This window comes from Gallus gallus, chromosome 7 (assembly GCF_016699485.2).
Source record: "Gallus gallus isolate bGalGal1 chromosome 7, bGalGal1.mat.broiler.GRCg7b, whole genome shotgun sequence".
Classification (NCBI taxonomy): domain Eukaryota; kingdom Metazoa; phylum Chordata; class Aves; order Galliformes; family Phasianidae; genus Gallus; species Gallus gallus.
Genome location: NC_052538.1, coordinates 15140953 through 15167047, shown reverse-complemented (window position 1 = coordinate 15167047; position 26095 = coordinate 15140953). Strand labels below are relative to the sequence as shown.

Here is a 26095-nt window from a genome sequence, read left to right as displayed (position 1 = left end):
AGTGTGCCGTTACTGGTTACTTCTAAAACTTCTACAGTTTTAGAAAATATTTGTCTTGCACAGTAATAAAACCGATGTCTTAAACTAAAGAGATCTTGACCTGGACCTGTTCAGCTGCACATTTCTTATGTGATCTCGTTGTTGATGGTCATATCTCTGGAGGTCAAGGTAGCTTTGAGCTACGTAATTGCTCTTGCAGTGTTCCTTCCATGGTGAGTGTAAGGGTTATTTGAAGTTATTTAAGACTTATTTAAAACTTCTCCAGATTTCCCTGAGGGTCAAAGTGCAACTCTGAATGTCGCTGTGTACTGGAGATTTCAACTCCTATGACATATCCAAAATATCCCTTACTCCAGTCTCTTGCTCCAATCTATCTTGTTAAATGTTTTGAGAGCAGAAAGGAAGCTGCCACCATAGTAGAGATGTGATGGATTGTTCCTAGCCAGAAACAAAGCTTCTAGGAGCACCTCACCTTGACCTCACAGAAACCAAGTTACAGAGACATGCAAAGCTCAATGTTTTCTAAATCAACAAACACATGGAAATAGCCATAAAAATATCTGATGAGTAACTGTAATATTTACTGATTACATGTTATCATCTATCTTAATTTATATGGAAGGACTTTTCAAAAATCAGCAAATGTCCTCTAATCTGACATCAAAATAGCTTTTCCAGCTCAGGAAAATGGAAAGTTGTGATTATTTCCCCTTTACTTAGGGATACACACATATCCTGTTTCATTAAGACTTATTAAAACTGTGCGTTTATTTTACAGCACTGCAAATATAAGCATGTCTTCGGTTAAACAATATAAAGAATACTCTTGAGATTCAACTACAGCAACGTCCTGAAAAATATATGTCAGATAGGAAAATATTGTAATAAAAATGCAGAACATGTTGAAGACTGTTTCCACAAATATGGTATTGTAAATATGCTCCAGTGAATAACAGCTACATATTCACGTACTACATGTTCAAAATCAGAGGGTTGGGCAAGGAAAGATGATAAAAAACAAAATCAAACCAACCTAAAAAAACCCCACCAACAGCATTATCCACACCACAACTCTAATATGTTATTTTACAAGAACTCGGTCTTTACCATGGACACTTTGGTACACCAATACAAAATGTATTGTATCATCCTTTCAAAAAAACTCAAATAGATTAATTTAAAAGAATGGCTTAATTGTTAAAGCAATACCAGAAGGGTCTGAAAAATACAAGGTCTAATCCGTGTAGATACAAAATTGAAGTAATAGGGCACTTGAGAATGCAATCAATAAAACTTCTAAATAATGCAATACGAAGCAAGATATCTGAAGTCTCAAAAAGCAATAATGGAACAATGCTTTGCTGCATTCAAGATAACTTAGAATTGTATTGTTGATGGCATGCCAACTGGGAAACGTTCAAGTACGGCGTTCAAAGATGCAGAATCAATGTTATCAAATCACACCATGACATACGCTCATTAAAGTATAGATATAAAAGGGGGCTGTGGATTTAGCCAAGAAGATAGTTGTGCTTCCTGGTGTTCTGTTCGGTGTACAGAGCAGTATTGGTTCACTTTTTACCATCTGGTTCTATATTTATTTATTTATGTAATAGTCTAGAGAGTATCTTTAAATAGTCTTCAGCTACCACTACTGCATCAGGGTTTTGCCACCTATCTTAGTAAAAGTCAGCCTTTCAAAAAATTCTCTGCTAAGGTAACGTTTCTTCCTCAAAACAGCACTGGGCAGGAGCTCTGAGTTCTTCTCTCAGTCTGTACACATACCCAGGATTGCCCCAACTCAAGTGCAACGTCCTGCACTTGGCACTGTGGAACCTCATTAGCTTTTTGAGTGCACATTTTTCAAGACTGTCCAGGCCCCTCTGGATGGTATCTCTCACTTCTACTGTGTCAATGGCACCACTCAGCTTGCTGGCATCTGCCAACTTGCTGAGGCTGCACTCAATCCCATCATCTATGTCAATGATAAATGTGTTTAGGAGTACTGGTCTCAAAACTGGCCCCTGTGGGATGCCATTCATCACTGCCTCCATTTGGACATAAAACCGTTGAGCACAACCCTCAGGCTGCAACCACCCAACCAATTCTTTGTCCACCAAACAGCCTTCAAATCTGCATCTCTCCAGTTTAGAGATAAGGATGCGATGTGGGACCGTGTCAAAGGCCTTGCACAAGTCCAAGTAGATGACATCAGTTGCCCTTCCTTTGTCCATTGGTTTTCTTCCTCCATTTATAAGACACCTCATAAAGCAGGTGAAGTTTAATTGCTATCCCAGCTGCTGGGCAGGTACCAAGTATCCAGAAGCACTGAAGTGTTTTTTTTTTTCCTCCTACATGCAAGCTGCAGAATTGACTAGGAGAAAAAGCAAGTTTGAATAAAAAATACCATCAGTGCAAACAAACAAAGCCGAAAACAAAACAAAAAAGAAACAACTCCCCAAGGACACCCCAAAAGAAGAGTTCTACTCAGGCTCAAGAGACCCATTTTTAATTTTAGCCTTTTAGCAGGGCAGGCAAGGAATGGCAGCATTTCTAGGCGCACAGAAGCTAACTCAGCCTCAGCTAAGGACTTCCTCAGAGGAAGCCACCGCACCAAGAGCTGGCGGCACAAGCGAGGCGAACCAACACCCCGCCACTCGCTGCACCCCGTCCCGCCTGGGTCCCTCCTCGCGCGGCCCTCAGCCCCGCCTGCGGGGCAGGTGTCCTGAAGAGGCGCCCAATCGCGGAGACCTCCTCTTCGCGCCTTCTCTTCTGATTGGCGTGTGGCAGATCCGAGGGGCGGGACTAAGCACTGCGCCCTCCTTTCCGGGGGGGAGCCGGAGGTGGTGGGCTCCGTGCGCCGTCCCAGCGGTCCGCGCGGGGACGTGGCGCGGCCATGTTGTCTCCCCGGCGGAAGGAGGCCGGTGGTAGCTCTTCGCCCGGCCCCGAGCAGAGCCAGCGCTCCACTACGGCCCGCGAGCCGAGCGGCAGCTCCGCCATGGAGGAGAGCAGCGGATTCCGGCTGTCGGCCGAGTGCCTGGACGAGCCGCCCAACAGCCGCGTTTTCGTGGTGCTGGGCAAGGACGCGGGCGAGGCGCTGATTCGGGAGCGCTTCGCCCCGTTCGGGGACATCCAGAACATCTGGCTGCTGCGCGACAAGCGCACCAACGAGTCCCGAGGCATCGCCTTCATCAAGTTCGCTCGCAGCTCGCAAGCCTGCCGGGCCATGGAGGAGATGCACGGCCGCAGCCTGGTCCCGGACACCAAGCCTATCAAGGTACGGCTGCGCTGGGTCGGGCCGGAGCCTTCGGGCCGCCCTCTCGGCCCGCGTCCATCCCGGCGTGGCGGGAGAGCCGCAGCTCCCGAGGCGGTGGGGAAGGGCCGCGCCGGGCGTCGGCCCTGAGAGCTGCCCGGGTACTGCCTTTGGCCCGGGTTCCCCCGGGGTCGTGAGAGCTGCTGCGGCCTTGGGGGAAATGCAGTGCCTGAAAACTATCCTGATAAGTTTCAGGATAGTAGATAAGCATTTAACAAAGTAGATAGTATAAGATAGTAGATAAGCATTTAACAAAGCCTTTCCTGAAGAACTTGCTGTTAGAAGTCAGGAGATCCAAGCTGTGCTCCTCATATTCTTGCACGACCATTACAAAAACAGTTCCAGAGTTCTGTGAAACCAGTTGCTGCTTTTGCACAAGGAGCTTGTTTTGAAGGTTGTTCCTGTTTTGGGGTTGTTTTTTTTCCCTTCTTGCCTGGATATCTTCTAGGATGCAATCTTAAGGTGAAAGTTGTTTTGAAAATTAAGATATTCTCAGCTACAGGTCTGAGGTGCTATGCTGAAGTGAGTGCTACCTGCAGACTGTGGCTAAGCTGAGCTGGATGCAGCAGGAAACTGAAGCTGCCGATTTCCGCCTGCGCCTCATTTGTTTGTTTCAGTTTGTGCTCTTTTTTCATTCTTGTTAAGACTGCTATACCAGGGCTAACCAGGTGCAGTAATGCATTTGCTGCTACATCAGATGCCCTTTGTGGCACTGGCAGTGCTACTGGACCAGGCTTTAATATTCCTTGCCATTCTGCATTATCCCTACTGGGATCTTGTGCTGCCCTCCATCCTGCTTGAGAAACCATTTTGGGTGTACTGTGCTTACAGGTCTTTTGTAGCAGGTGCATCTGTGATCAGAGATGTTCTTTTCTTCCTAGGAGATCTATGTAACGTAAATGAGAAATAGAACGATTTGCTTAAAAATTAACTTGGTATGTGGCTGGGACTCTTTCCAGTAATTAATGCTTATGTAATTTTTGTTAGGTATTTATTGCACAGTCAAGAGCTTCTGGGAGCCACCGAGATGTTGAAGATGAGGAGCTTACCCGAATCTTTGTTATGATACCAAAGACCTATACAGAGGAAGACCTGCGAGAGAAGTTTAAGGTGCTGCTTCACTGCTTGCTAAGGATTTTAAATTAGCTTTTTTCTTAATTTTTCAGAGGAGCTTAAATCATGGAACTTTAATGCATTTTCAAATACTGTGAATTAATACGTTTCTTAATTGTTCCAGATGTATGGAGACATTGAATATTGCAGCATTATTAAAAACAAGACTACTGGAGAAAGCAAAGGTTTGGGCTATGTGAGGTACTTAAAACCATCGCAAGCTGCCCGAGCAATTGAAGAGTGTGATCGAAGTAAGAATCTAATTAACTCATTGGAATTTTTCATGATGAATGTGTACCATGGTCAATATACCTTTAATTTTTACGTTTGTTTGCAGGTAAATTATTTATGGTGCAGACACATTTTGGGACAAAAGTTCTGTTCCAAATAGAAAATAATATTACTAACATTCACCAAACAATGTTCTTTCATCACCAGCCCCTGGAAGGAAGATCAGTGAAGACTGTGTAGAAATTGATGGAGTTTGTCTTAAATTAGGTGGTGTTCTCATTTAGATTTCATACCCAGGGCAACCTTATTTTTAGGTATATATGGGAATATGTTTTTAATCAAATATATATTATATATCAAATATATAATAATGTATTTGATAATCCATAAGGATTTTGTTGTGATTACATTTAATCTATATTTGTTCTTAGGTAAGATGAGTGTTTTGCCTTTTTTTTTCCTCCTCCATTTAATAGCAAGGTTAACATATTACAGAAACAAAGACTGTCTGCTTTACAATCAGCCATTTGTCATTTATGCCCTGGTACCAAACAGTTGTTAAGGACTTGGAGTAAGTCCAGTGGAGGGCTGCTGGAGTGCATGACCCACAAGGAGAGGGCTCAGGGACTGGGCCTGCTCAAACAGTAGAAGAGAGGCTTCTGGAGAAACTTAGCAGCAATTTTCCAGTCCAGCCTCCTTCACTTACTAAATATTAAGCACTTTGGCATGTAGGTTTAGGTTTTTTGTTATCCTTTTTCTTTTTGTTGTGTAGGAGTTTTTTTGCTTGTTTTTTGTTTTTTAAGTAATATAATAAATGTAATATCGTTAGTAATATCTTAAGGAGTTCTGAACAATTGTTGTCTGTATTCAAGAATACTCAGAAAAATGAGTGATGTTTATTAGCAGTTAAATTTTATTTCCTTTCTGATTTGAGTTTGAAATGAAATGGATTAGATGGCCTAAGGGTTAATGCCTGCAATATTGATAAACAACGTGGGTCAGCACAAAACATCTATGAGTGGCTGTTACAGTTGTGTGAAAGTTCAGCTGTTTGCCTCTGGAGCCTCTTCAACTCCTGCCAAATTTCTCAGCACAGTTGAGGTTGGAGTGGACTTCTGGAGTTTGTCTTGTCTGGAAGCACATCCAGGTGGCTTTGAATATCAGTTAGGTTATTCACAAGGACTTGCCCCAGGCTTTTTAGGTACTGATACAGAGTCACCCTCAGAGTAAGTAGGCTCACTTGCACTAAATGTGTTTTGCATATGACACTTTCACAAGTTAACTTCCACATCATTGATTATGCCAACTTGCAAGAGTTACATGTTAAATGACAGCATTTGGTGTTTTTTTTTTCTGAATATAATGTTGTTAAGTGAGATATTTGGAGAATGCAGAGCTATTCAGAAATATTTAAAGTATGCTGAGATGTTGCAGTGTGTGTGATGGTTTCTTTCAGGCTACCGGGCCATTTTGGCTGAACCGAAAAATAAGTCATCTGAATCTTTTGAACATGAATATTATAGCAATAACGCAAGGCAAGAACCAAGAGGAAATGTCTTTCCATTTTGTAAGTCACTGTTTTTTATACTGAAAATTACTTGTAGCCCAATCACAGTCTAAGGGCAGTTTGGAAGAAAGCAGTCTAAAGGAAGCCTAGTTTGGCAGCTAGTAGATTGGATGTTTGAGTTAGAAATGAGTAGGGCATTTCACCCCCATATTTTTATGGCATGCTTTGGTCTAGTTGCCTGATGAGTTCAAGACCTGCATTCATGGAACATGCATATTACTTTTGGTGTAGAATTCACTTAGATTGCTTCTAAAATTTGAGTGAAAAATATATATGAATTGAAGGCATAGTTAATATAATGAATTTGATTGTTTATTTTTGTGTTGATTCTTGAGGTGCTCAGCCAGAGTTCTGTAGTTTTGAAAAAAATGAGACCAGAATTCAGGAGTCAGTCTCCAAACGTCTGTCAGTGGTATCACGACTTCCCTTTATCCAAGAACAGCTGTTTGCCCTTTTTGATCTAGTCCCAGGACTGGAGTATTGTGATGTTCAGCGAGATCCTCATACTAATAACGGTAAGTAAAATTACATACAAGTCTGTCTTCTATGGAGAGAACATTTTTTTTTTTGTTGTACCTCAGTTCATTTGTACTTCAAAATACAGTAGTTACAAGAAATAATTGGCTTTTTCTTGCATCAGTGGTTAGTACTATCATTGCATATGACCAAAAATTCCATTTTGATTAAACCCTTGTTTACAAAAAAGTAATTATATATGAGGCTAATAGAATCTCAGGAAGGGACATAATCAAATCCCTGAGAATCATTATTTTGGTCAAGTGAAGTTAATAGTTCTTGACATAATGGAAAGCAAATAACCTGTAGATTAGAGACATCTGTTTATAGGACACTAAAACTGGATCATTTCAGTTCTCATCCTGAAATAGCTCTGTGTGTGTGTGTGTGCGTGTGTGTAAAAAGCTCCCATGAGTGAATGGGATGAAATAATTCTAAAACAAAACTCCTTTTGTTTTGGAAGAGTTGTTTTGGTTTCAGTGTTCTTGTTTTGCTTTAGATGAAAAAGACGTGAAGGAGTACTGCACAGTGTGAAATGGGAATGATTCAGTTACATTGTAGCTTTACAGTACTGCTGTTGGAATGATTGTATTTTAAGATGATCCCTCTAACTGAGAGTTAGGCAAGAAGAATGTGTCTGATGTTGTTGTGTTACCAGCTTTTCAAATTAATATAAACACAGCTGATTTCTCAGTAGTTAATTTCATAGAAGTTTATTTCACAAATATTATTAATGTTGCTTGTAAAGAATGTACTATGTGATAAAGAGACTTAAGAATTTTGTAGCATCCATGACTAACCTGTAGTTTGATCCTACTTCTTCATATGAGCGTATCTTGTTCTTAAGATTTGCTTGTAAAGCACTGGAACCATGTTTGTTGCATTTGTAGGGTATGCTGTGATTCAGTACAGTACAGCTGCATCAGCTATCTATGCCAAGTATAAGCTACATGGGTTTGAGTATCCTCCTGGAAACAGATTAACTGTCATTTTTCTCGAAGATGGGAATGATAGTTCAGAGTAAGTACCGATACATAGAAAAACTGGTAAGTTGTGTTCTGGAGAACAAAGCTATTATTTATTTAACAGTAAAAGGGAACAGTCGTGTTACTAAATTAGTTTCATACTTGGTGTGTTGGTTTTTTTGTTCTATTTTTTGAATCTTAGAATGAATATCTTGAATTAAGAAGAATTAATTTGAAGAAAGATTAAAATATTTATTCCTGAGACACGTTAGGAAATTTGGCAAGAATCCTTAAAGGTCCCTTTAATATGTAATGTGTCTCTAATGTATTTTCGAGGTTTTGTATTAAAACCAGCTATTGCTTACTTGATCTGTTAGCGGTGTTTGCAATGCTGCAGACAGTAGCTTTGTGAAACACACAGGCAGAATAAAGCTGAGGATCTGGTTCTTGCACTTGTAGAAGGATTGCCAGGTTTTACTTCAAACCATATCTGAATGCTGGTAGAACTGGAAGTAACCTACCTGCTTTTCTTCTAGTGAATACTCTAGATTACTTTAGGAAAGAAATTCAGCTATTTGAGACATCAAAGCTATTCTGGGATACAAAGAATAACAGTGTAGAACCATGATGGGAAAATTCACTTCAGAAGTGTTGTGCCTGATCTAAGCTTTTAAAAAAAAAAAAAACATTGCAAATGTTGTCTTTTGTTTTTCATTACTTATTATGTTTTTGTGGCCTTAAAACATAGGATGTGCATCTGTGTAAATGTGCGATTGCTTTGCTTATCCCCCATCAGAATGAAGGAAAGAATGCTGGAGAATGGGAGCTGGAAATGAGCTTCCTGTGATAATGTTCTGACTTCTGAATTGAATCCCTGTGCTCTTCTTCCTTCTGAGAAACGAGAAACTTCTGTCTCTTTTGCCACCTTGGCACCTTTCACATGAAGTTCAGGGTTTTGTAGAGTTCATGTTTCTCTTTTGTTATAATATTGGAAAAAGCAAGGGAGTTTTGTGTCTCTGTGTAGAATTGAGTATTTTCTGTGAGTTCGAGGTAGAATGTATGCTTTCAGATTGGGTTTAGAGTGTCATGCAAACCTCTTTTAATTATGTACTTGAGTTTGCAGATTATTTTTTAATCTTCATGTGTGTTTTGGAAGATCTTTATTTTCCTCTTGTTGAAGTTAACTGTAACGTAGTTCTTGCTTTAAAACAATTTATTATCACTTCTTGCAGCCTCATCAGGAAAATGGCAACACAGCTGGTAACAGCACATATGACCTCAGTGTTGCGAAATAATAATGCAGTTGTTCAGCCATATAGGACACCTCCTGTAAGTTAATATGATGGATGCTGTTAATAGTTGTTGTCTTTGATTTAAGAAACTCCGGATGTGTAGTAAAGAGCACTGCCCACTTTATTCTGTATTAGCTGTAGATGCTACATGTTTGAGAAATACCTCTGGTTAGTTTGTGTGTGTGGGTTTTTGTTTTTTTTCACTCCCTTTAAATGTCTGACCTCTTTTGAATTTGTTGTTCAATTTAATGAAATAAGTAAAGTAAACAAATGTACTAAAATTCAAATTACCTGTTAGAGCCTATCTGTGTCCTTTAGTAGGAACAAATATTCTGAATAAGATGAAATGATACTATTTTTTTTCCTCCTAAAAATTGATTTATAGTTGAACTTTTTTTCTCCTGTTTTAGCAAGCATTTGGAGGAGCCTCTGGCTCACCATTACTTCAGCCCCAAACTGATGCTATGCTTCCACCACCCAAAAAAAAAATGCCACCTGACACTACTGTGAAGGAAAGGCTTTTCGTACTTTTTCATCCTCATCCTTTGCCTGTGACTATCTTGGAGGATGTTTTCTGGTAAGGCTTCACATACAGATAAGTGTTTTTTCCTAACTGTGGAATACTTAAATGCTGAAAAATAAAAAAATAAAAAAAGGTTGCCATCAGGAGAACTCATTCCAGGAAAAAAAATAAAGGATCAGTAAATAATGGCTTCCTTTGGAACAAGCATGTGATGAGATGCCAGTACAGTAGGTGTATAATGAATGTAACTAGAAGTAAAATGCCTGGTCTCGTAAAAATTATTTAACCAAGAACATAGTACTTCCTGTTCTTGTAGCTTAATTAATTTGTCACTTTCTTGTACAAGATTATCATAAGGAATTGATGTATTTTGATAAATTTCCACAGTAATTTAAGGAGGTTAAGTTTAGGGAGTTTTTTTTTCCGGATAGGTTTTGATGGTTTGCATCTTACTGATGCTGCTTCAGCAGTCCTTTCACACTGCTCTCATATGAAACCAAGTCTTAATTGGCAATTCTTGCCATCTTTAAATCAAATCCACAGTTCAGCTGTTCACTGGTGGTTTGTTTGCTTATTTTTACTACGCTTTTGAAGAACACATTTCCCTTTTCTGATAGCTGGCGTTTGCAGCAATTATCTGGAAAGCCAAATTATTTTCAAAGCCCAAGGATGAGAAATGAAATAATATGTACTTCAGTTAGAATTCTAAAAATGTGCCTTTTTTGTGTACTGGATTTCCTACTCTTGGTACTTACATAACTTGAGTATGAATGAAGTAGACTTTCACTTCAAGATTACTAAGGAACTGTGTAGGAATCTCCTGAGGATTTAGATTTTCTGTGAGGCTTTAGTTTTTGCTTTGTGAGTCATTTCAGCAAGACCTTTTCAAAGATGAATCACAGCTGAACAAGTTCATTTAAATGAGATGTGAATGAATTGCCTCAGATGCCTTTTTGAATTGTCTGGTGTTGTTATTTGGGGTGGGTAAGTTTTTTGTTTAGTGTTTACTGTGTGTGCCTACTTCATAGAGTAGCTTTAGTGATCCTGAAAGAATATGTAATACTTCCGGTTATATTGTAACATTCCATGGAAGACGTTGCCTACAGACTCCTGGGCTTGTTTCCCTTCTTGTGCAGAATTCTAGAGAAGGGAATGAAAACAAGGACTTCTCAAGGAGGATAACACAAGCTAATACAATGTACGTGTGAGACTATAGCATTTTCAGCTATCAAATTCCACAGAGTTGAGATTAGATGATAGGTGCCCCTGCTGCAGCAAAACCTGTTAACTCTCTCTTTTGTTGCTGTTCTTATTTTTTTTTCCAGTCGTTTTGGAAATTTAATAAAAGTTTACCTTGTGGCTGGAAAAAATGTGGCCTATGCAAAGTTTGCAGACAGAGCAAGTGCCAGTGAAGCCATAACTGCGTTACACGGCAAGATTGTGAATGGTGTCAGACTTAAAGTAAGGTTGGCAGACTCCCCCACGGAGGAATCTAACAAACGTCAGAGGACCTACTAAGTAGGTGAGTACCAGTCGGAATGGCTGCTTAAGCTGAAGTTCAACTATTTGAAATAGTTGGAAGCAAAGCGTTTTGTAGTTGTCATGATAAATGTTAAATTTCAAGTTAGTTGATAGCTTGAAATAAATTTAACTTACAGGGTATGTGTGTGGGTGTGTGTGTGTGTGTGTATGGGTGTGTATATGCTTATATACACACTTTTAGTAAAGAAATCTTTATTTTTTCTAATGTTTCTATAAATACAAAACAATTAACAATCACCTGGATGTTTGTAGAAACATTCACTTTTATGTACATAAAAGTATCAGATCTAACTGAAAGAGTATTGGAAAAATAAATGTTGTCATTGAGACCAGCTTGTATGTGTCTTTCTTTCATTACAAACACATGCCCTGAGCGTGGTGTTGGATAAGGATATGGAGTTTGCCCCTGGAAAGGACAGGTGAAGGAAGGGGTAAACAAAATGGCCATGGGAGTGCTGCTAAGTGAAACCAAAAAGGCTGTAGTAATTTGGGTAATCTGGACTCTCGAATATCAGATGTAGCTGGAATGTGTGATAGTGAAGAAGATATTGCAGAATGTGTGGTGAGGTTTATGTTGAAAATACTAAGTATTTTAGTTAATGACATGGCCAATAAAAAGTGGCAGAGCTCTTACATGGAGGTTTTACAGACTTGAGGAACCAAAACTCACTTGCTCTTATGAAACATTCTTCTGATTCAAATTTATATATAAACTTTTTTAAATATTCAGGCCATTAAGAGCATGGTTCCAAATAATTTCAGTAGGCAGATTTCTACTGCTGGGGAGGAAGAAACAACACCACAGTTGTTTCTTTCTTTCTTTCCCTTCCTTTCTCATTCTAACAATATTTCCAGTCATAACCCTTTTCACATCAGTATTTTACATAGAAGTTTCACACCTTGTCATTTCAACATGTGGGTGTTTTCCATGACCTGGGAGTTACAAAGGTCAAGAAAGACTTTACCTGCATGATTCTCCCTCTTTTCCTAGGGACCTCTATGTTTCTCTTTTAATAAGCAGTGGTTTCTAAAGGTCTTAATATTGTTTATGTACAACTTAAAAAGAAAAAAAGCCAAATCTGTCTGCGTGGAATTGGAGCTAAAACTCTTCTGAAAGTTAAAAATTGTCAAGTCCAGTGAATGTAACTCTTGCCTGTGGTTTTTATCTTTATTTACAAAATGTTTTTTCTTAAATGTGATTTTTTTTTTAACTCCTAATAATATAAGGCCAAACCTTCCTATCACTACAGGGGAAGCTGTGATTTGAAGCGTAATGTAATATCAATTCTGTCTTGCTTGCAAGAAAACTACTTTTTACTATAAAAGTATAGATACGATAAACATCCCAAGTTAGTAATAAACCTCAGAAAATGTTAATTCATCTAAAAAATATGATCATAGGCTGCAGGTGTGTTCTGAGTGAAGATGTTACTACCTATTACTTGTAGGATTTGCTTTGTGGAAAGTAGTGACTGAAAGTGATTTAGTGTTTCCATGTAAACTGCTTGCTAAGCAAAGAAGTTAAGAGAAAATTTTTAGTGAGAAATTCCTGGCTGTAGTAGGAGGGAATGTTAGTGTTAGAGCAACTATTACTGTTCATGTTGTAAAGGTTATCTAACTGCTTGAATGATAAGAAAACAGACCACAAACTATTTATAGTCTAAAACCTGATATTAGAAGGACCAGGTCTGAAGGCATGGCCCAATCTTAATCTCTGAATATGCTGAAGTAAGTGAAGAGGTGGTGTGTGGTTTTTAATTACTTTTTATTTTAGTGATAATATATAGCATCCTGTGGCAGGAAGCTGATGCCGGATGTATTCACCTGCTGTAGGGAGCCTGCTTTGGCAGGTGGGTTGGACTTGATGATCTTTGGAGGTCCCTTCCAAGTCCTACAACTCTGTGATTCTATATTCACAAGGTAGAAATAAAGACCTGGCTCTTTCTAATGGTAATTAACTGTCAGATGACTTTATATAGGAAAAATCATACATTTTGCAAAGCACAGATAATTTAGGACTACTGTGACTACTGTGTCTTGATTCCAGGCTAATGCTATTTATTTTTGTGGTTTGGGATTTTTAAAAACTGAAACTGAATGCATGATGGTGCTTTCTGCTTTCAAATGTCAATGAACTTGGTTTGTGTTTTACACTGTACTACAATACAAAGAGTGGTTGGGAGTCTATCATAGATGCCATGGGAAAAAAAAGCGAGTTCAGGGTGGAGAGCTTTGGTTATCGCTCCAAGACAGTGGACTTTCATTGGCTGCAGAAGTTACTTTGTCCACTGTATTCATGGCGGGGAGAGGAAATCAAATTATTAGCTCTACTCTCCTGTTTTTTTTTGTTATTTAGGCAAAATTGACACCGTACGTAATTTTTCAAGCGTTTTTTATCAGCAGTATACTGGAGAAAAAGTGCTGACTTTCACTCACTGCTCAGAATGAGGCGCTTTTTTTAAAAGAAGGACACATGTATGATACTTAATGTTATTCTTCTGAATGTGTTAAAAGCCTTTATCACTTATGCTGCTGTAAAGCAAATAGGTACGTTGCTTTTTGATACTATTTTTGTACTTGTGTTTTTTCTACAGAACTAAATAATGACATGACCCTCGACTGACTGACTGACTGAAACGTGACTAGACATGGTTCCTGGGGACAGTGACATCTTTTTCTTTTCTTTTTTCTCTTTCTTTTACATTGTTGCTCTGTTGATATCGTGCTTTCTGTTTTTAAGAAGTGTAGACATGCAGTTTTAAAAGAATCTAGCAATTTTAAAATTGTATACTGATGGTTGTTCATGTAGAGTCCTGTTATCTTGTATTCCAGAAATAAATCTCTTGTGCTAAACACGGTTCCACAGACGTGGAAATTGCAGTGATGGGAGTCAGGTTTTTGTGGCTTGACCTGGTTAATTGATAACAAATCTAATTGTAACTACTCTATATTGAAGGCACTTCCAATGGTCAGAATTGCATTGAAGTAGAGCAGTAAATGAAAAGAAAGTGAAAGAACTATTTCAAAAACTACTAGCATATTTGAGAGTATTAAGTCAGATTTGATAGGAAAGCCATACTCATGAAAGTGATTCAAGTACAGTCTTAATATTTCACTGACTTGGACCGAAAGTATTCATTATGCTTTATATGCTGTTGAGTGTAAGGGACAGTTGACTATGGGTCAAGCTATCAAAGCTGCTTGCATTTTTTTCATTTTCTTGAGGTACTGTCACTGTAACTACTGAGAAATTATGGAGTTTGGGGATGTTTTTTTTTCACCGTCTTTCATTTCTTTTCTTAAGAAGCTCTCAATGAATACATTGTTGAAGAATTGGGTAATTGAACAACAGTTCAGTATTTCAGCAAGATGAAGAGGATTTGAGCGTTGCTAAAAAGTAAACAAAGATAATTTGAATAAGTATTTGCAAAGATGATTGCCAAATACAAATACTTCCTGAATGCAATTTGTTGAATTGAAAAGTTTGTTGGTTATTAAATGTTTACAGATAAAACTGAAATTCTAACTGCATGGACACTGGTGTACAAGTATGCTCTTGGATGTACCTGGATGTACCTGGTTTCCAGCTCCTCCAAGTATGCTCTTGGATGTACCTGGATGTACCTGGTTTCCAGCTCCTCCAGTGCTGATCCCTTCATCCTCAAATGGGTATAAATAGCTGAGCATCCACAGCTTCCTCTGTTTATGAGCACCTTCAGAAAGATGTCCTTCCAAAAAATCTCCATCCCACAGGCAGGTGAGAATGTAGTCCCGTGGCTCATCTTCCCAGGAAGAATTTGGCAGTTGTTTCCATGTAGCTCTCTGAGCTTTAGCATCATTCTATCCTTTAGTCTGCAGAGTCTTTGCTGCCTTCTTAGTCCCCCTTATTCTTTCCCACACAACTAGTTCCTGGCAAGAAACCTTTCCAGCCTTCCATATGGTGCTCTCGGCCCCTGACCTTCCCAGTCCAAATAGTCGGTGTGCAGAAGCACAGTGTCTTTTAAGTGATATTTTTGTGTCTTAAGTTGTGCTTTCATCTGTGGCGGATAGCCTCCTTTTCTTGTTTTCTTTGTTCTTCAAAGAGAAGGAGGAAGTAAGGTATTGGTAAATATCTCCAACTGAGCTGAGGACCAAATCCTTCTTAAATCTTCTCTGCTGTTTTATGGTATCAAAAGGCATACACCCATGAAAATAATTTTCTCCTGGCAGGGGGTTGCTCGAATGGGGAGCATGAGGGTGTGAGAAGCAGAAGAGTTTGATACAGTATTTTTAATTGAAAAATACACTCACTGAAAACATACCACTTTATCATTTGGTGGTTCACCGTCAGCTGTCTCGAAATACTGCCATAATAATAATGACCAAGTCCTCTAGATTAGCTTTCTAGTAGCGTAATGTGAGTTGGACCTGCTGTAAAATTAATGCAGTTAGAATAATATTTACAGACAGTACAGAACAGTTTCTCTGCTGCGTTATTTTAAAGCATTTAGTGAGTTGTTCTCTTATGCAAGATGCAGGCATTTAAGCCTGCATTTTTTTTCTTTTTAAAGTATGTATAGAGAGTACCAGTACTTCTACCTTAGAGATGGTAAGTAAGAATGAGAGCTGTTGTTGCAATTGGTTCAGAAATTTAAGTTTCAGGTGACAGAAACTGTATGTAAAAAAAAATAAAGTTATGTTATTTCTTAAGTCGAAAGAACATTTGAATTCAAATCTGCAAACACTAGGAACTTGCAGAAGGAAGGTTGCCTAAGAAACCTTGTTTAAGTCTTCTCTGTTTCCCCTGATGTGTTATGATGCAGTCCTTTATGACTCAACAGCAGCTTTTTTCCCCAGGAGTAATTGTTTCATTCAGCACCAAGGATTAAATTGTATCAGGGTAGCATGGTTGAAGGAGAGTATGAGATTTCTGCTCAATATCTTGTAGACTTTAGAACTCATGCAGTGAACAAAACTGCTTTATGGTTAAACCTGGAGAACTTGATTTTTGTGACTCTGCGATTTTTTTATGACAGGTGTTACCATTTCTCTGGGGTTCCTCTGGAAAAATACTGCTTTTTTTTTCTTGTTTTTCCTTTTGCTTCCTTTTGAATAAGTGTGCAGCTTTCTTGTGTTTCCTTAGGGGAACAGTGCTGACCAGGATGCCATAGATCCAAAACTCCAGAATTGTCGAGCAGTATCTTTGCAGACTTAACTATGCTGTGTGTGCATACAGTAAGTTCAGTATTTTTGGAAAGCATCAGTTCTGCTGTGCAAATATGACATTCATTCCATCCTGTTGGTACAGCAGCTCTGGGATGCTGCTGAATGTGCATCATGCAGTGCATCTTTGCATCAGGAATAAGCAAGTGGTGATGTTCTGTGCCAGTGCAGAAATCTTTGCAGTGTATGTGCAGAAGGTCCAATGGCTTATTTTATTTTTGTACAAACTTGAGGTAACTATGTGTGATGCTGCACAGGCACTGAAACTAAACTTTTCCCTTAGGAGTGCAGGAGACTTCTGCACCTTTCTGCTATCTGAATAGGAAGCTTGGATATAAAATGCAGAAATGTGTTTTTCTTTGCTCAATGCAGACAATTTGGAACAGAGTTGTTTGAGAGGATGTTTTAAAGCACAGTATAGTGATGCACATGTAATTTAGGTGCACACATAATCTCGGTGAAAAAGTGGGAATCTCTGTACAGGCAGGTGTCAAAAAAACCCTGCTAATTTGTCCTCCAATTGCTCTTTTTGATGAGTCCCTGCTATGTCAGGATCTGTAGTCTAATGTGACACTGAAGTTCCCATTTGTGTAGTTGATGTTAACATTCTCTAGGAGTGTAGGTGCTCTGTAAAAAGTAAAGTGACAGCTGTCTGACCTTGCCCATCCAAGATAGGAAAGAAGAATCAACTGTTCAAATGATCTGAACAGCCACTTGCCAGAGCCATCAGCACACAGGGGAGAGAAAAAGCTCTCTACAAGTTGAAGCAATGTTCCTATTTTCCTATCCTTCTCTGTCTTGTTACATTTACAACATGTTTGTGCTGTGGGAGATCAAAATGTGGGACGTCTGTAGTCCTACTTCAGGCTGTGTGTCTCTTTTGCTTGTTTGGTCAGATCTTGCTCCAAATGGTCTTGGGCAGGTACTGGGAGGGAAGAAATTGCCCTGTTTTCAGTACTGAGACTTCAGGATGCCGTAAGAAGTAACAGTATTTTTTTTCTTTGGGGATGCTGTTGCATCAGTCTATTAGGTGACTAACATGAAAACATTTGTAGTGTTCTGCTACCAGTTCTTAAAATATTCTTAAAACCAAAATTGACTTATTTTCCTTAAGAATTTAGTGTATTTTCTGAAAGTCTAGATATACTGGTCTTCTCCAGATAAATGCCAGTTTGTGTAAATACATTTTGCTGTTTTGAAGTCAGCCAGCACTTCTGGCTGGATGTGATATTCATTATTCCCTGTTTAAACTGTTCTGTAGCACTGCCACTAAGTAGCTGTCACATTGCTTTTCCAGGCCTTTTCATCAGAAAATGATAATTCTGTCTGTTGAGAGCATAAGCATTAGGTACTGGGGGGGAAAAAAAAAACTGTATAATCTGTATTGCTTTTGCTGGTGGTCACTGAATTGGCAAGAACTGTGTAATTTTATTTTGGTGCTGTTTTGCAGTAATAGCACAGTAATGGTGGTAAGTAGAATTTCGCATGCTTATCTGCAAATGACTTGGATTTCAGCTGTGTTCATCAGCTGTAGTTTCTGCTGGCATTTAACAGGGCCTTTGATCCTTCTAAAAATGAGATGATACAGTTTTCATAAATTATGCTAAATGATGTCCACTAGAAATTTTGTCCACTTACCAAATCTTACCTGCATGGTCTGCAGGAGTGCCTTTTGCTTGTGTAACTGTAGAAAGATACTAATTTATGTTGCCATCATGTCTACATTAAAGCATATCTGACCATTAAGTGAAACAAGGCTGTTCTCAAGAGAGCTGTGTTTTGACAGTCTGACTGCACTTAGTTCCCTCCCTGGGTCTCCTACCTGAGACCTTTTCCTTTGGTGGTAACAAGGTTCTACTGGAGTACCTGAAGTGGGAGCAGAGCCCAGGCTTGCAATGCAAAATGGAATTGGCTTTCCCTTGCTTGCTCCCTCTCTTCCTGTTAATGGTCCATTTTCTGACCCAGGGTATTCAGTTATATTATTTCTGCTCTGTCTGCAGAGATACCATCTAACATCTGCAGTGCCAGGTTACTATGTCAGTATGTAACATGCCAAAGGGAAAGGAATAACTGTGGAAGCAGAAGCAGCTGAAGGTGAAAAAAGCACGTGGTTATGTCTAGTTTAAGAGAGCATTGCATGTTCTCAGCATACCACTTCTCTATACTTCATTTGTTAAATGCTTTGTCAGAGACCCCGCTGAAGTTCCTCATGGAATGTCACATTTGAGTTGCAGTTATATTGATAAAATGTCTGCAAAACAAACCGAAGAAGAAATCATAAGTGAATGGAAGGGCAACTGTACCAAGTTCACTGAATGGTATAGCAAAGGCACAGTCTACAGCCTTGCTGGGTAATTCCCCCCCCTTTTCCAGCAGAGGTCACTGGTCTCCTGGATGTACCTAGCATACATAGGATGCAACTTAAAATTGATACTACTGTTGAAATTCTCTAATTCCTTTATAAGATAATCAACTCAAATGAAGAATTTTGTGAAGAAAGGGACTGTTTTCTGTTTTCATAGGTTGAAATACCCTCAGATGATTCTCAGTTTCTAACACAATTCAAAACCCTGTTTTGGCATTCTAATTAAGACAGAATTCTAGTTCAGCTTCTTCCTGTGAATTACTTTTAAACCATTTTTTCTTCACAGCCTCTTATTTTTGAAATGTAAATAATCTATTGCACGAGTTTCACGTATGTATTTGATTACTTTTAACTCACTGTTCCAGAGGCTTGTCATATTTTTGCATAGTTAGCCTGATGGTTCTAAAACTGTTGTGGAAGTAGGAAAATTTTCTAGTAGACACCCAAGAACAACATATACAGAATACCTCTTTCTCCCATTTCTTAACGTTTTGTCACTTCTCAGTAATTTCTCAGTAACAGAGTGAGGGAATGAGGAAGAACAAGGAAGAGAATCAGAAGAAAGATAAAATATGGGGGGGGGGAAAAGATATATTAAAAAAATCTGGTTTTGAGGCAACTAAAACAGAAAACAGTCTTAATGAAAGAGGCAAAGCATGGGGGGGGGCTCCCTAGGGGAAATCAATTCTCATATGGTGAAAAACAGGTGAATACAACAAACAAATATTAAGATAGAAAAGGTGGAGAGAACTGTGGTGGTCTGGAAGCCAATTGCTCCCTGATGTTGAGCACAGGGATTTTGAGCCTTTTGGATGGATAGCTTCATAAATGAACCCCAGAACCTTAAGTTTCTCTGCAACACGTTCAGTGTTGTCTTTTCTTTTAAAATATACAATGTGACAACTGTGCTCACTGTATGGCACACCATGTACTTCTCATAAGAACATACTTAATATTACTGCACCAGGATTATAGTTAAAGCCATATCTATTATTCAAAAATGTGTGCTTTCTATTGAGCAATTCTGTCTTGGGTAACTTCTTTGTTCCTCAGCTGCACGGTGCTTCTGTTGCTTCCCCTGGCACTGGCAGCCCAGCCATTGGCTGTAGCTGCCTTGAGCTCACTGAACAACTTAAAGCACAAATTTGCATCAGGCACCTCATCCACAGTTTGTGCTCTTGGCAGGAACAAATACAGCAAACTCAGCTTGACTTACCGTGAGGATCAGGCCTCCTAGGGCAAGCCTGGTGCTTCTGTTTTTCAAAGCTAAAGGTGCTTGCAGACAGCTCTGGCAGCTGAAGCCATAGAAGATGAAATGAGGTAGCTCTGGGTTTGTGACTGCAAGCTAGGAGTGACATGCTGCTCTGTATAACAGAGCATTCCTTAGCCATGCTCTCTGCCTGGTTAAAAATACTTTACGGAAGCTGTGAGGAGCAGCTGCTTGGAGGGGTGGTGGCCTTCATGGCCTTGGTGCCTTACAAACACCATAAATCACAGCTTTGAAATATCTCTTCAGTACTATACAATCTATATATCTCACAGCTCAAAAACACAGCCACACCACCTATGCATCACACTTTTGGATTCCTCTTGAATGAAAACAGCTACATGAAGGAAAGAAGTCATATGCAATTTATATGTATTTGTGTGGACCAGTGAATTTTTCTGTCATTGTTTCATGTAAGAAAGAAGCAGGTGCTTTACTTTATGCTGGAGATGGAGGAAAAAAAAAATAAACCAAACCTGAAATGCCATAATTTATTACAGAGCATTAAGAATCTACATGGCATAGCATAGATTGCATTTTTGCTACCATGGGGCTGTCAGATTCTGCTAAATACTGCTTCTACACATGGAGACTTTTTATGATCGCCATAGCAGTGAGGGTGAAAAAATATTAATGGAAATAATTCAATGAATGTTTTAAAGGAATGGCAAAATCTAGACCCACTCTGGCTAGCTAGTAAGAGGATTAAAAAAGAAAATGGAAAAAATTTCTATGTTAAATTTGAGCGTAAAAAAACCCAAATTGTGGGCAGTTTATTAAATATCAAGCAGAAAACCATTAAAATACATAGCGTGTTATGAAGATAGCCTCTAAAAAAAAAACCAACACCCTGCAGTGCATTTCTTAGTTTTCAAATTCAAATTGGAAATTTGAATGCTAGCTTCCATAGGCCCTTGTTACTATGAATGAAGGAGAACTGCTTTATTCTTGCTATATAGCAAGGCCCAAGGAACAAACCTTCAGAACAAAACGTGGTTATGAATGAGATTTTCTGAGTAGCTTGTCAGTCAAAATTGGGTGGAAAAGAGGTTGGAAGTTCTTGAGCTAACATCCATTGTGTGTGACACAGTGCTGAAGTACCGCTATGTAGTAGTCAGGATGTAGACTGTAAATAACCACACTAACTGGATTACACGTGATTGCCATATCAATTGAATGTTAGTGTGATTGTTGGCAATGCTGTTTTGATGTGTTCTTGCTAATTGTTGGCGTAATTGCCCCACTTCTTAACACCTCTGAAATGTTAAACAGAGGATGCAAGAACTTACTGGCATACAAACCCATTGTAGCATCCTGATCTGTTATACCAAAAGATGAATAAAACTGTATGTATGATCTCAAAGTCAAACTCAGCCAGCAGAAAATTCTCATCTAAAATTTATTAGACATGAGAAGAAATAAAAGTAATGTTAACAGGGAAATTTGGAACAGTGAGTAAGCTAATGATTGTTTTTATAGGTGGCTTGTTTTGTACTTAGGTAAATTGTCCTGCAATAAAGTAAGAACTAAATAGTAAGGCTATTGTTATGTCTTTTAGTGGTAAGCACCAGACTACTCATTCTTCTTTTACCTCAATTTATTCTTGAAAGTCTAAAACTTGAGCTTGGGCGGAAATCCATGAGTTTCACTTTGCAATTGACTTGCTAGCTGCAGTGAGGCAGCAAAGCGGCATAATGACCCCCAGGTTTCCTGGGAGAAGCTGGTCTCCTTGGCACACCAGGTAAGGTAAGAAGTATTTATATACTGCAGCAATTTCAGGAGACCTTGGGGCAGGTTCTCAGCTCTCTTGAGGGTCTCTGAAAGGTGGTCTAGGAATTGGTAAGCATTCAGCAGAAGACAGGAAGTAGATGGAGTGAAACTTGGAAGCAGTGCTTTGAGCTGTGATGCCATTAAATTGCTGCAAGTGATAACCTTCCCAGGAGATGGCTTTGGGATGAATGGTTTCTTGTTTATTTGCAAACTTGCTGTGCTCTTCTCTTGTAACAAGTTTTCTGAGTCTTTAAAACAAACCTAAACAATGGAAGGTTCAGGATACATGCACTTTGCCTGCTGACGAACAGGAGGTAGTACCACTTGTGGGGAATATATTCAATTATAGGGTGCAGTAGCACAGGAACAACACTTTGTTCATACAGAACATCTGCAGGACCGTGCTAAGACTAAAAAGAGTTAACTGCTGACCTGATCTGCTCTGTAATTAGAGAAAGTGTTTACAAATCTTGACCGTGAGGGTAAAGAAGATATCCCGGGCATTCTTCCAACCCATCTGACAGTGTTCTGCTTTCTGAAACTGCTAATGAGTAACGTTTTCAGTTGTGCTGGATTTCTTCAAGTGACAACATTAACAGAGCGTATTTAGTCACTTGGACATAAAAACTCCATTTGGAAATGCAAATACATACTGGAAATATTTTTCTGAAAGTGAAACGGTAAGCAACTTAACAAACGAAATTGCAAGAAAGCTGACAGTTATTTTAAGTATCAGATCTTTGATTGTCCTCATCCTGGGCACACTAAATCCCCCTCCTAATGTGTCTGTTCCATATAAGGATAGCAGGAGTGGAGTGGTTATATTTAATCAGTGAAACCAAATCAAAAGGCGATGGCATATGAAAGCCTCAGTTCTTCTGCAGTCAGTACAATTTCAGCTGTACTACATAGTGCCTACTTAACTTTATGTGTATAAAGCATCAGAAGTCTTCACCCGTATTTTTTAATAGCTTTATACTACTTTAGTTTTGCAGTCTAAACAGTAAGAGAAATAGTATAAATTCTGCTGAACATGAGGCCTTGGTATTGCTACCCATTGCTGAAATAAGGTACGAAACAAGCTCTTTTCTGAGTGGAGATAACTAGCCGTACGGAGTATCAACCATACAGATTTTGTTTATATGAGAAGTAACCGCTCCGGCTGATTTATCATATGTTTGTCTTCAAGGATCCTTGGAGTTCTGCCAAGCTTCATTTCAGATTTGCTTGTCAGACTTCCAGTTGCTTGTATTTTATAAGGGCATCTCTAACACGGTTTAGACACTGGTTGTCTACGCAGGACTTTTACCCACTGTTAGTTTTTCAAGCATATCTGTGTTTGTGCTTTACTTTCCTACTTAAACAAGAAGGAATTTCTATCCCTTTCTCCTCCAGGATGTCAAGGAATTTTATTCTTACCTATGGAAGTGGAAAGTATTTTCAACATGTTCTATGCATGTCTGCTGTTATTACACTTCAGGACTTCTCTCCCCATCCCTGTGTAAAAGGGGGCCAAAAGCAGTGCTGATGTGGATAGGGTAATGCATATGGATTGTCACTACTGAATAGGGCTAATCACTAGAGAACCACTGGAAAAGCATTCTCTTCAGGGCCCTGGAAGAGCACTCAAACAGAAAGATAAGGAACTACTCTGATCTTCCTCCCAGGACATGGGAAAAGGCAGGTGTATGTTTCCATACCTAGAAATCTGTTTGTCTTTTCTTTCTCTCACCTAGCTGAGGAGGAAGAAAAGAATCAACCATCTGATGATCAGGGGAGCATTGGAACAAGGCACGTGAAGCATGTCCCTTCTTACAGCTCTAGCAAGCAGTAGGCAGGCACTGAAAATGAAATTATTGTGCTTAATAGCTAAAGTTATTGTTCATTCCTTCATGTAATCCCTGTTTAAAAACATCTGTGCTTTCAGCTCCGTAGTGCTGTCACAGCAGGCCAGGCAATTTAATAACACTTTGTACAGCAAAGTTCTTTGCAGCCGTTGTCTTAAACCTGCTGCCTGATCATTAGCTGTGTTCTCCCTCAGGTCCTGTCAAATGAAAAATGGCACGTGGTTGTTTCCTCTCAGGTTCCTACATCTCATTCATGACTCTATGGATCTGAAGGCAATCCCTTCTCTGTTTCACAGTTGCAATTCTCCTCACGTGGATGGAATTCCATACCCCTGGCTATTCCGTTAGCTCGGTACATTTCCTTGTTTTCCATTTCCATATGAAGGAGCCAGAACCATACACAGTACTCAAGTAGGCAAGAGATTTACACAGCAATGTAATGAGCTATTCTGCTTTGTTCTCAATTGCTTTTGGAGTAATTCCTGGCATTGTTTGCCTTCTCAACTAAGGCTGAGCAGCAAGCTAATGTTTGCAGAAAGCTATTCACAACAGCTCCCAATGATAAAGGTTAATTATTTAGGGTTAATTTAGAGTCCATTATTATGCATGTTTAGTAAGGGTTGTTTTCACTGCTATTTACTTCAGTTTGCAGTTATGGCCATAGAATTTCTTCTGCTGTCTGCCCACTTGCTCACTACTGTGAGGTCCTTCTACAGCTGCTCACGTCTTCGCTTTGGCTCTTACAATGAGTAGTTTTGTATCACTGGGAAAATTCAGAGATTGTTGGTCTTTGCAGAAGGAATTTTAGGCTATTTCGGTGCAACACTTTTCAGTCAGAAGTATTCTAAATAGTTCAGTCCGAAGGAGGTCTCGTAGGTAGCCAATGATGTGTTTGGTAGTCAGAATAGGGAAAGAAAGCAGAGGTTCACCTGATTTGTTACTCACAATGGAGGATAGTGGTGTCCCAAATGCAGGCACCAATGCTAACAACAAGCAGCAATAGAAAAACAACACTAGTGCTAGCACATGAGAAAATATCTTTGCATAGAAAACTGTTTTACAGCCTTCTGTTAGAAGGAATGCTTCAGATAATTATGTAAGATTAAGAATGATCATTTGAATGAAATACTTTACCTGCTTTTTTAGGTGTTATTTTCTCTTTGGTTTAAGTACTGGCAGGTTAGGGGAAAAAAAACACAACTCTATAGGATACCCACTTAAGAGTTTAACTTTGAGACTGTTAGAGAACACAAAAGTCGTTTGAAACGTAGCAGCTAATTACCAAATATGCATTTCTGTCCCTGGTTTTCTTTTTCAGGTTAGTAATGGTGAGTGGCCACTTAACTGAAATTCGTGGTGGTGTTGAATGCTGTCCTTAAGGGATGATTAAGAGCTGTGCCCTTTCTCTCCTTGCCCTGTTATTTATTTCATAGGGGAGAAAAATAAACTTCTGATATTAAGCTTTACGTAAGCACGAGATTTTTTACTTAATGTTTTGGTGTTTTTATACTATGCTTACTTTGATGCCTCCCTCTCAGCATCATCTGTGGCAATGATCATTACATGCACTTTTTCATTGAGGAAGCTTCTGCTAGGCTAAGGAGACTGTCAAGAGGAACTGCTCCGGCTGTCCCATCTTCAACGGGAAAAGAGCCAGGACTTTGTCTGACGCAGTCCCCAGTGTGGTCCTTTACTGTACAGCAGTGATCCTGAATCTGGGCTCTCTAGTTGGAGTAATGAGGGATAAGTTAAGGCAGCATCATACAGCCTGTTTAACATCATCCTAAGGAATAGTCCAGGCCCAGTAATTGTGTTGCTGGATCCCTGTAAGTCTTTCACTACTTTTCCTACAGACTATGCCATATTTTTTTCCCCTTGTATTACTTTAATTACCTCCACCATCTCCTCCTCCACGTCTTTTGATCCCTTTACTTGGCCACACGTGCATCCAGTCCCGTCGGGCCGACCTGTGGCTCTCGGCTGCAGCTGTGCGCGAGCAGCCCGGCCGAGGTGGGACGGGGCCGTCATGGCTGTCACAAGGGCTGTAACGGCCGATCTGCGGGAAAGGAAAAGGAAAAAAAAAAAAAAAAAAAGAAAAAGCAAGCTAATATAAACCCAGGGAGCAACGTCTCGCGGTTTGCGAGAGCACCTGGCGCGTCTTCCCCCAACCTCCCGTTATCAGAGGACAAAGAGCAGCGCTGGGGCGGAGCGGCAGCGCGGGGCCGGGCACGGCGCTCACCGGAGCGCAGCCGCACCGGTGCGGACGGACCCCCGCCGCCGTCCCGGCCCCGTCGCTCCGACCCCTTCCCGGCGCGGGCCCCGCGCTGCTCCTCGCGTCACCGCGTCTCGCGGCTCCCACGTCCTTTTACATCCCCGCGCGGACCTGACCGCGGTTGCAGCCCCGATGCTCGCCGCCCGCCGCAGCCCCGCTTCGTGACACGGCGATTCGCTCCACGCCGTTCCCTCCTGCCGGGCCCTTCGTCCCCGCGGTAGGTGGGTGCGAGGAGGGCACCTTGGCGGCGGGCGGGGGCGGGGGGCGGCGCGGCGGGGCTGCGGCGGCGGCGCGGCGCGGCGCGGCTTCC

At 40.0% G+C, this 26095-nt stretch overlaps 2 protein-coding genes across 13 annotated transcripts in view; both read left to right on the top strand.

The window, feature by feature from the left end:
* Window positions 1–2870: 2870 nt before the first annotated feature.
* RBM45 (RNA binding motif protein 45) lies at window positions 2871–13915 on the top strand. Its single transcript, NM_001031252.2, has 10 exons — window positions 2871–3277; window positions 4301–4423; window positions 4551–4677; window positions 6114–6224; window positions 6560–6739; window positions 7631–7760; window positions 8938–9034; window positions 9408–9574; window positions 10846–11042; window positions 13657–13915. The coding sequence occupies exons 1-9, from the start codon at window positions 2897–2899 to the stop codon at window positions 11036–11038; spliced, it is 1509 nt and encodes a 502-aa protein (NP_001026423.2). The 5' UTR covers window positions 2871–2896; the 3' UTR covers window positions 11039–11042; window positions 13657–13915.
* An 11811-nt stretch (window positions 13916–25726) lies between these two features.
* The window catches only part of OSBPL6 (oxysterol binding protein like 6), a 93897-nt gene continuing 93528 nt past the window's right edge, over window positions 25727–26095 (top strand). For 9 of the 12 annotated variants that reach the window (XM_046943734.1, XM_046943730.1, XM_046943727.1 and 6 more), the window contains exon 1: window positions 25727–26002. The gene's annotated coding sequence lies outside the window, so the exon portion shown is untranslated. Of the gene's footprint in view, window positions 26007–26095 lie in introns of all 12 variants that reach the window. The other 3 variants (XM_046943732.1, XM_040703604.2, XM_025152370.3) reach the window with 1 other exon arrangement.

Bases quoted from the DNA above. Each gene is read 5' to 3' on its own strand.
- RBM45 (NM_001031252.2), top strand. From the start codon at position 2,897: ATGTTGTCTCCCCGGCGGAAGGAGGCCGGTGGTAGCTCTTCGCCCGGC. The intron at 3,278-4,300 runs GTACGGCTGCGC...AATTTTTGTTAG, and splicing joins CGGACACCAAGCCTATCAAG to GTATTTATTGCACAGTCAAG. The intron at 6,225-6,559 runs GTAAGTCACTGT...TTGATTCTTGAG, and splicing joins AGGAAATGTCTTTCCATTTT to GTGCTCAGCCAGAGTTCTGT.